Raw genomic sequence first — 11,341 nt, forward strand, 5'->3', positions numbered from 1 at the left:
TTACTGACCTGATCCAGCCCATGTGACTCTCAGTTTGCACATCCCTGTAGCCCTTGGCTTCAATGCAAGTACTATTCCCCACTCCTAGGAGGGTATTTCTGTGCCAGTTCCAGCCCCAAAAGTACCCATATGGGGAAGGGGTGAGATAAAGAAGGGAAAAAAAGTAATGTAGATCAGTTTTTTCAAGTACTGTATTTGCCTTCAGATGATGCCACATGGCTGTGGCCATGTTTAAGAACATCAGTGTGCAGACTTGCATGGCGTCAGGGTGCACAGGCTAGAACAGTTATCATTTTGAATGTACTAATCCTATTGTGAGAAACATTACGTTTACCAAATTTCAGTTTATATAATAAAGCACAATGACTATGAGGAATAATATGATGACTTTTAACAACTTTACTATCACAATTTACAATAACAAACAAAACATTTTTTGTATTCACAAAATATGTTCAAGGGTTTTGCCACTTTTGCATTTTTGGACTGAGTTTCTTTACCTTTAAATCAGCAGTTCAGATTGTATGAGCAGACCAATTCTACACTGACATTAGTTATTTGAAAACTGTACCTTTATATAGAAATAGAGGTTAGAGTTTTATTATAATCTTTTAAAGTAAAGACTAAATTCCCTGGAAATAAAGGGAATAAACATTTTTAACTCTCCATGCATTAAAGCTGTAGTCACCACCAGCTGCACATGGCTACTGAATTGAAATTGAAACTAAATTAAAAATTCAATTCCACAGTCAGACGAGCTACATTTCAGTTGCTCAATAGCTCCACGTTTGTGGTAGCAAAGGTGTTGAACGTTCAGACACAGGGCATTCCATCAGCATAGAAAGCTTAACTGATCAGTCCCGCTTGAGACGATCACTTCACATTTGTTGCTCTACAAGGACCAATTGACTTTAATAAAAACCTAATACCTATAAAATATGAACTTTACACAATATTTATACAATAGGTTGACAGACCAATAGTTACACAATAGGTTAACAGACCTGTCAAAGCATTTAAAAACTTCATATCCAGAACGTACAGTTACTTGATAAGCTTGATTTTTCACAACCACCTTTTTCAAATTCCTTCAAATTTGACAGCTTTAGACACGGAGTACTGATTCTTTAAAGTACTTTTTTAATGTGTAGAAGAATGAGTCAAAGCACCATGTTTTACTGCGTAATTAGTCCTTCAATAATTCACGTGAATAGTGGGCCATTTCGGGGTTTAAGCCCTGCATCCATTATTTCTGACCACACGGCCCACTGACAGATGTCTCACTTCGGATGTACACAACAGAAGACTGGGATCCGTTTCACGTACATCTGTTCCCCCATGGCTTAGGCAGATTAATACTTAAGAATGCACCCAGCTCTGCTAATTCCCACATAATCACTAACTCTTATTGTTTTAAAATTGATTGTTTTTTTTTCTCATTTTCACATTTTTCCACATTACCTTTCACACTGCCAAGTTTACAGAAGATAAATCTTTATAGAAACTCAAAGCACAAGAAAATCTTTTAACTCTCTTATGAAAGAAACACTTTTAAGACTTTATTTTGAAGCCCAGCTTGCTCAGATTTTCTAGTTACTGCTCTAATTCAGCTGAGCTCAGCGTTGTGGTAGGAATAACCCTTTGAATACACATAATGTGAAATTGTGTAACCTGAGGTAGTAAGTCTATGAAAAATAGAAACTTATAATCCATAATTAAGATTTGAAACCCTCATTTTATTTTTAAAAATATTTAAAACAGTATATTCTAATGCTAAGCAAACAGATTATAAAATCCTTACTCTGAAATCTGATTAGAGGGTACAGGAAATGCAATAGCAGGGGAAAAAAAAAAAGGATAAGTTAATCCCTTTGTCCATTATGAAAAATCTGCTTATGTCTAGCCCTGACTAACAATTTTGCATTGATAATGGTTCCCTCCTTTCCAAAGACAAGGTCTGTATGGAGGCCACTTTGCCCTGAAGCTGGGGAAGGGGTGCAAGGGTCTTGGCCCATATTTCTCATGTGGTTCTTCTAATTATAAATTCATTAGCGCTGTGGAGCTCCCTCTGTAAAACACAACACTCCATACACACTAACCAATTGACCCCATTGATCATCCAAACCTTACTCAAACTTAATTAATTTATTAAGATATCCTAACACTTAAAGTCTATAAAAAGTTATTTTTTTAAATGCAACTTCACAGAGTTGATGCTTCTTAGAGACCATATAATACAAATGCCTGATTTTGCAGGTAAAAAAAAAAATTGTAAGCTAGAGGGGTTAAATGACTTGCCCAAAGTCATTTGCACCCCTGTGGTTGCAGAAACAAGACTTCAGGTCCTTTGGTGCCCACTCTTGGAACCTTTCCTGCACCACAGACAGGAGCACATTACAGACAGCTGGAGAAGGAAGCCTATAAAAGACTTATAGTGCTTTTCATACTTCAAGGTATGAAATGACAAAGATCAGAGAGAGAGAGGAGAAGGAGAAGAAGGTGGAGGGAGAAGGGATTGGAGAGGGAAAGAGGAGGGGGAGGGGGGAGAAAGGAGGGAAGAAAGGAAGGAAGGAAGGAAGGAAGGAAGGAAGGAAGGAAGGAAGGAAGGAAGGAAGGAAGGAAGGAAGGAAGGAAGGGTAGGTGGGTTGTGGATATTTGGCAGTCCTTCACAGAGATCCCTTAATTGATCATTCTTAAATGTACATTAATATGAGCTTAATATAGTCTAATCCTACCCATCACTAACTCTCCCCATCAATACCTTTTCCTTTTAGGGAAACACATAAAAATATTATAATCCAGTCATATAGTACAGTAAGTAGCTCCTGCTTTGGGGAGGCACAAAATTGCTTGTACTTTTCTATTTCAATGTAACATTTCAAATAGAAGTTTACCACTTGGTAAAAATATGTTCCTAAAGGTTGGCCTTGGCTGAGATTTAGCACAATGCCAATAGGGAATCAGTGGTGCTCTGAAATTCTTTCACTCTGAAAATATCTGATTCAGTAACAGCATAAGCTAAGGTCTGAATTACAAAACAGGCAAACTTTCTATGGCATCCCCTCATGTTCCCTTACAGACCTCTCTTCTCAAGTTTTGACACCTTATGCCCAGTCCCCGGCCCTGTGTTGGGGGCTACCCACATTGTGGCACTACTATTGATCAGCTCTGCCTGGGCAGGGCCTCAAAGAACTTATCTGATCCCGCTTCCATTTCTTTAGGACATTGCTTCTTCCTAGCTCACAGACAGCTAAGTTGGTAATTACTTTATATTAACATGAATAAACCCATGTATTATTCCACAAGTAAAATGGCTACAATTTGAGATTCCACTATAAAGACCACTGACACCATTGTAGGTAATAAAGAAGATATTTTCTGAACAGATGATGTCCTTTTGTGTACGCGGTTTACATTACAGTGGTGGCATCCTGGCCAATCTATGTCCCAGTTGGTACTTTCTATCCTGCAGTTGAGCAAGATAGAACCTTTGGGGTATAATACTAACAATGAGGAAGTGGGCCAATATTAGCTAAGAACTTTTTTTTAATAGGAGTTCTGATGCTTTAACAAAAGGGGAAGGATACCCTCTTTCAAGTGATGCCAGTCTTAAGTAGCAGTGTAGTAATCAGATTGCAATATTCATGAGGCAAAACTAAAGTTCATGAGACCAGTTAGCAAATTTTCATTCAACATATATTGTTTATGCATAAGGCACTCTTCAAGGTGCTGAGAGTAAACAAAACAGATGTTCCAAACAGCTTTCCTTTTCCCCACTCCGATCCAATCTCTATCCTTCTCCCCCTGCTCTGTGCCTCCATCGCATGCTCCCTTGCACTCTGGCTTTGGGTTATGGTAAGGACGTTAGAAAGAGCATGGGTACTGAGTCTCTCACTCGCTCCCTGCAGAACTGGTTGAGGCAATTAGCCCAAGCTGAAGCAGAGGTCCTGGCTCCTGATGAGTGGCCCTCCCTACAATGTCTCTCTGATTTCAGGCTCAGGCAACTGTTCCACTTTGGGGCCTAAGAATGGAATCACTTGTCCCCCTATTTCTAGTCCCCAGAGTACCTCACTATCCCTGCATCTTACTTACACCTTTATAAATACTGCTTTTTAAAAAATCTTATAAAGTTATCTTAATATGAATGTGCCAATTATTTACCCTCAAAACTGGGGTGGTGGTGAGGAGGATAAAAAGTAAATATATATTAGACAATACATGCCATGCAAGAACACGAGAGTACTAGGAGCCAGAAAGTGTGCAGGAGAAAGGAATTTTAAATAGGTGATGAGGAAAAGCCTTACTGAGAAGACGACACTTAAATACAGGCTCAAGGGAGGTGACAAAGTGGGTCAAGTAGGAGTTTATAATAGCCTGAGCTAGAGGAGTGATTGGTTGGACAGAGAAGGAATATAGCAAATAGTGAATAGGACTGGTGGTTGATTAAAGTAGTGAGTGAGGGACCGTGAGTCTAGGCTTCCCTTCAGAATCCTGGCTCAGATAACCTTCCAGATAGCGTTCCGAATACCCCTTCTCATGTAAAGCTAGCATGTTTACTACTTATAGGTGCAATCCTATAGCTATCCAATATAAACTTCAGAGTCCTACTCATTGTACCATAGCTTACACTCACCTAAAAAGCAAAGTTAAATATTCTGACAACTGGCTAATTAGTGAGTTCCCAAACTATGATAGGAAATACAAGACCAGACGTTATTTCTGAGGAGCAAGAAAAGTTGTTTTCCTAGTAAATGTATTAAATTTGTGGGACTCTCAAGTTGATATATACAGGAAATATTTGAGGTCAGGACTAAAGACTGAATTTGATTGGTAAGCCTGAGGGTAGATGAGAAGAGTGGATGATATAACCCAGACAATACATGCATATGACAACAGTTAGCAATACCAGACTTCTTGAGAACACCAAAATTAGGCAAACAGAAAGTCCCCAGGAGAGACTGACAAACTATGTCCTGATGGTGTCACAGAAACAAAGGAAGCAAAGTCAAAGTCAATGAAGGAGAAATCAGAAAAGATAAGAGGCTGAAATTGGTCCATTTGATTGGGTAATTAAAGCACTTTTAGCAGAGAGAAAAACAAAGCCATGATTTTGGACTAGTTAACAAATGAATTAATGGAGGCAGTGAGAGTAAACTAATTTTGCTAGGAGCACATCCAAGAAAGTGAGAAAAGAGGCTGCGTAGCAGGCAGCAAGAGAAGTTTACAGGATCAAGGCAGAAGGTGGTTAGGAGAGCAGAGTCCTGAACACATCACTATGCTTAAGTGAAAGCTAGCAGAGCAAGGGCTACACACATCAGAAAGGGGGTCGACTAGGAGACACAAACGACACAAACTTTCAGATGAGGCTGAAAAAATGAGATGGGATGGTTATTAAAAGAGGCTACCGATATCTATGGTGTGGTCACAGGTGGAGGTGAATGGCATGGAGTGAAGGTGAAAGTCGCCGAAATAGGTCTAGAAAGTCTGATGCTTCAACACAATTGTGATATGAATATCACCAATGGCAGAACTTCGGATAATGGGAGACACTGTGAGTTAGATAATACAAATTTAAATAAGTATAAGAAAAAAGCTGGGGGAATATAATCTTCATACTTTCTACTAAATAAGACCCAATTTTTTTTAACCTTTGTCTTCAGGCCTCTTCCCATTCTGGCCTCTGCTTTTTTGTTCAATATTCTCCTCCTGCTACCCTGTCATATTTTACCAGTCACTATTCCCAAAAAATGGCCTTCCACTTGCTGCTTTCATTTAATTCTCTCAACCTAGAATTTTCCTCCAACTCTCACCACATCTGGTTGAACAGAGCCCCTCCTCACCACAAAAAAATTTAGGGCTACCTGGAACCTCAGAATGTGACCTTATTTGTAAATAGGGTTCTGCAGCTATAATTAAGTTAAGGATCTCAAGATGAGATCATCCTGGATTGTGGGTAGATCCTAAGTCTAACACCTTTGCCCTTACATAGAGAGAGGACACAGAAAGAGGAGCAGGCCACATGAGGTCAAAGGCAGAGATGAGAGATGTGCTACCACAAGTGGAGGAGTGCCAGGAAGCACCAGAAGCTAAAAGAGACAAGAAAGGATGCTCCACCAGAGCCTTCAGAGGGAATGTGGCCTGACTGACACTTTGATTTCTAAATTATGGCCTTCAAACTATGAGAGAGTAAATTTCCATTGTTTTAAGCTGACAAGTTTGCGGTGATTTGTTAGTACATCCCCGTAAAACTAATATAACACCTTAACCCCTCATAAAATACTCTTTACCATTCAACTAAAGCTCGTTTTGGAAACGAAGATTTAAATAGACAAGATTAATCCTCCATGAAAAAACTCCTGTCAAGAATATGTCTCCCCTCTCTGAACACAGAAATCCTTAAAGAGCTCATATCTTACTGATCTTTATATCACTGAACAAAGCACACACAGATGCTTAACGTTTGATGAGTGACTGTTTAGTGACATACAGTCTTAACACTATAGCTGATAGTCCTGTCTTTCCAAAAAGGTAAAATCCCTTTGAAGGCAAATATCAGGTCAACATTTTACATTTTTATAGCATCTAGCAAAGCATTCAGCCACTAAGTTAGCACCTAAATTGTTACGGTAATAACTTCTAATTGATCTACTATACTTAATTGAAGATATTTCTTCATTAAAAACGAAAAAAACAATGTTGCTTCCTCTGTGCCTCCCATCTTGACTTGCAAGTTGTCCTTAACAGTCCTCATTTCTATGGGGATGAGTAACACAACCATTATTCCAAGTTCCCAAGTCACCCTTGAACCCAAGAAAGAGAACTGCTAAGACTGTGGTCACACTCATTTGCCCTGCCAACAAGACCATCAAGTAGTCACTATTCTGGCAGTGATAGCCTTCATAATATACATTAGTGTCTTTGCTCATTACTCGAGACAGAATATTAGGGTAAGACCACATACTGTTTTATCTCATTAGTGAAAACAATTAAGGCTGGGAGAAAATATTTGCAAAAAAAAAAAAAAAAAATGCATCTGACAAAGGATTGTTATCCAAAATGTGCAAAAAAGAAAAAAATCCTTAAAATTCAGCAAAAAGAGAACAACCTGATTGAAAATAGGCCGAAGATCTTAACAGACACCTCACAAAGATACACAGAGAGCAAATAAGCATCTGAAGAGATGCTTCACATAATATGTCATCCTCAGAATGCAAATTAAGATCAGATACCACTACACACCCATTTATGGCCAGAATCCAGAAGGCTGAAAACACTAAATGCTGGAGAGAATGTGGAACAACTCAGTCATTGCTGGTGGAAATGCAAAATGGTACAGCCACTTTGGAAGATGGTTCAGTCATTTTTTTACAAAACTAAACATATTCTTACTATACAATCCAGCAATCATACTCCTTGGTATTTACTCAAAGTAGCTGAAAACTTACATTCACTCAAAAACCTACACATAGATGTTGACAGAAACATTATTAATTATTGCCAGAAGTCAAAAACAAACAAGATGTCCCTCAATAGCCGGATGAATCAGTAAACGGTGTTCCATCTAGACAACAGAACATTATTCAGCACTAAAAAAACATGAGCTGTCAAGCCATGAAAAGACATGGAAGATCCTTAAATACATACTTCTAAGTAAAACAAGCTAATCTGAAAAGGTGACATACTGTATGATTCCAACTACATGACATTCTAGAAAAGGCAAAACTGTAAGACAGTAAAAAGGTCAGTGGTTGCCAGGGGTTGCAGAGGGAGGAAAGAATAGACAAAACATAGAGAATTTTTATAGCAATAAAATTACTCTGATACTATAGTAGTGGATTCATGGTGTGGTGGTTAATTTTATGTTAACTTGACTGGGCAAAGGGATGCCAGGATAACTGGTAAGACATTGTTTCTGGGTGTGTTAGCATTTGACCTAATAGTTTCAGTCAAAAGAAGATCCACATTTATCATTGGCAGACACCATTCAATCTGTTGAAGGCTAAATAGAACAAAAATGCAGAGGAAGGGCAAATTCTTGCTCCCTTTTGGGCTGGGACATCCACCTTCTTCTAACCTCAGGTGAAGAGCTCCTGGTTTTGAAACTGAGACTTACTTTAGCACATCCCAACCCCCATTTCTTAGATCTTTGGCCTTAATTGGAAGTTATTCAGTCAGCTACCCCAGTTTCGGGGCCTTCAAGATAGTCTGAATTATACCACCAGCCTTCCTGGTTCTCCAGCTTATAGAAAACATAAATTGGCATATCTTAGCCTTCATTATCCCATAAAAATCTCCTTGAAATCAATCTCTCTATCTTTCTCTCTATCTAGCTATCTGTTTTGTTTCTCTGGAGAATTCTAACACACATGTCATTATGAATTTGCCAAAACCCATAGGATATACAACATCAAGAGTGAACTCTAAAGTCTATGAACTCTGGGTATAATGATGTGTCAGTGTAAGTTCATCAATTGCAACAAATACACCACTCTGGTGGGAAATGTTGGTAATAGGGGGGAGGCTGTGCATGTGTGGAGACAGGGTATATGGTAAGTCTCTGTATTACAGTCCAATTTTGCTATGAACCTAAAACTGCTCTAAAAATAAAGTCTATTTAAAGACAACAACTAAGGCACTATGAGGTTTAAAAACTGAGTGAACTCAAAACATCTCATAGGTGTGATCTAATAATGCCAGGACTCCACCTTCACCCTTTTCTGGAGCAGCCAGACATTGGCCACCTTGCAACAGATGTGGTCACCCCCACTTCATCCTCCCATGTACAGTAACCTCGATGTAGTTCTTCCTCCATTTTCTGGACCAATTTCATTTGTCATTTACTACTCATATGTAAACTAATTCCACATCAGGCACTAGTTCTCACATTTAAACATCTCATCTCTTCATACCTCCTTTTCATTCCCCCCTCTTATTTTACTAAGGGAAGGATCTCTTGCTTTCTTCTATAAAGAGAAGTACTTAGTAAGGTGCTAGACTTCTGCACGTTCAAATTCAGGGGCCCACTGTGGTTTTCATACTAGGTGTTAGTTACAAAGAAAACATGGTACATCTAGATGAAGAAAAAGGGAACCAAAGGGTTTTAGGATCAAATTAAACAGTCAATACTTCAAACTGTCAAGGTGCCTTTTTAAATGCTACCCACAGTTATGCTAAGTAAGCCTACTTTTCTTCAATCACCACTCAATATAAACCAGCATTTATATATCATGTCATTATTTACATTTTTGTTTATCAGCATCGCAATAATAATTTGTATGACCTTTCATTGCATAATATTTCATTTTAATTCTCTTAAGATTTCAGCTTTGTTGTAGGGTGAATTGGCCCTTGTGGACTAACCTAAACCCTAATTATAAACTTCCATATCCCCAAAATTCAAACGAACTTATAAACTAAATGAAATAATTCTGTCCATATACCTAGATTTTAACTCAAAAGTTCAAGAAAATAGTCCACTTTGGTTTTCAGAACACTTGAAAACATTTAAATTAAGGTTAAAGGAAGTTTTAATGGCATGAGCGGGGCATACTCAGAAGCCGAATCCACTCTCATGCCCCGTGCTGGGCCCCTAGCACCTCTGCTTCATTTTGCCTTTTGTACCAAAAAAAAAAAAAAAAAAACCTTTAAAATAGTGTTGTTTTCCTATTCTGTAGTATACTGTGTCTTGTGTGTCAACACAGGGAGGCCATTTTAAAAATTTCGTAAGTTTGTATTTAACTAGAAGAGATGGTACCACATCCCAAGGGTTTTCTCTAAATCATTTCTAATACTAAAACTTGAAATATTTCAATTGTAAAATACAACATTATAACACGTCCCAAATAACTAAATTTTTGAATCATTAAGTCAAATGCAAATAAAAGCATGATGATGATGCTTAAGTCAACATTAAAAATCGAAAGTTTTGCGCTGGCTGGTGTGGCTCAGTGGATTGAGCACCAGCCTGAGAACCAAGAGGTCACTGGTTGATTCCCAGTTCAGGGCACATGCCTGGGTTGCCTGCCAGGTCCCCAGTTGGGGGCGTGTGAGAGACAACTGGTCGATGTATTTTTCGCACATCAATGTTTCTCTCCCTCCCTTCCCCTTTCTTTAAAAATAAATAAAATCTTTTTAAAAAACCAAAAGTTTCTAGACTGAGCCTAAAGAAAGCTTGATTCTGGACAATGACGAGGGGGCTGTGACGGATGGAAAAGACTGGAGAGATTCCGAAACATGGCGGTTCGACTTTCGACTTTCAGAACTCATTAAAATGAGTTTAATTCAGAACCCTCGTGGCGGTTCTTAAAAAGGCTTACACTTTCAGAGTAAGGTCAGAAATCGACAGCTTAAAACTGGCGAGGGAAATTTGGTGACCTTCCCGCGTTTAGAAAACACCATCCCTTTAGGGATCAATTCTTTCCTCTTTGGCGCAGAGCAGAACCTGAGTGTGACCTGGCCCCGGGAATGCACCCCCAGGCGGCAAGACCGGCTGGAGGCGACAAGTGGCTGGGGGCCCTTGGGAATGGCCCAGGTTCTCCCCAGCTAGGAAGGAGGGGGTGGTGGCTCCAGGACTCCGCCTCCACTCGGGCGGAGGAGGAGCTTAGGGAGGGGGCGAGGGAGCGCCCGTAAGCAGTGGGAGGGGGAGGCGAAGGCTCCGGGACCCGCGCACTCACCCGCGGGGCGCTCCGGCAGGATGGGCCGCCACCTCAGAGCCCGCTCGCTCAGCACCACGTCGCAGCTGCCCCTCCCGATCTCGAAGATGCCCCGGAGGAGAACCTGCTCGACTGCCTCCTCCGGCTGCAGCGGGGTCGCCCAGGACACCGAGGGCACTGCGGCCGCCGCCGGGGGCGCCTCTTTTTCCGTGCAGCCCTCCAGAGAGCTCACTCGGCCGCCGCGTCTCCCCAGGGGCATGGCTAAGCCTCGGGCTGGGCCCCCAGCCAGTGGTCGGGGGAAGGCCTTTGGAGCAGCAGAAAAAAAGTGCCGGCCCTCGCAGTCAAGACTTGAGTTGCGTCCGGCGCTGCCACGGCAACCGCGCGCTGCGCTGAGACCCAGGAAGGAGGCGGGGCGAGCAGGCGGGGCCGCCTAGACCTAGTCCAGGCAAGACCTTAGCCCGTCAGCTTGTAGCCTCTGTCCCTAACGACAAAAAAAAAAAAAAAAAAAAAAAAAAAAAAGGAAAGGAAAGAAAACGTGCAGGTAAAGGAGTAAGTTGCTCCCTCCATCTAGTGCCCCCTGTTAAATGCATTTTAGCGCATTTCGTTGCCTGCAGTTGAATAAACCAGCGCTGCTCACACTCGGAATAGCGTACTCACCCTCCTGGGCATCTAGTTAAAATGCAGGTTCT

At 40.6% G+C, this 11,341-nt stretch overlaps 1 protein-coding gene across 1 annotated transcript in view; it reads right to left on the reverse strand.

Moving 5' to 3' along the window:
• Nucleotides 1-10,911, reverse strand: part of CERKL (CERK like autophagy regulator) — a 101,418-nt gene extending 90,507 nt beyond the window's left edge. Inside the window, exon 1 of the mRNA XM_090281291.1 lies at nucleotides 10,674-10,911. Coding sequence (XP_090137417.1) covers nucleotides 10,674-10,911 — 238 coding nt within the window. The remainder of the gene's footprint in view (nucleotides 1-10,673) is intronic.
• Between the last annotated feature and the right edge of the window lie 430 nt (nucleotides 10,912-11,341).

This window comes from Furipterus horrens, unplaced genomic scaffold (genome assembly GCF_987537825.1).
Source record: "Furipterus horrens unplaced genomic scaffold, mFurHor1.1.pri manual_scaffold_1, whole genome shotgun sequence".
NCBI lineage: Eukaryota > Metazoa > Chordata > Mammalia > Chiroptera > Furipteridae > Furipterus > Furipterus horrens.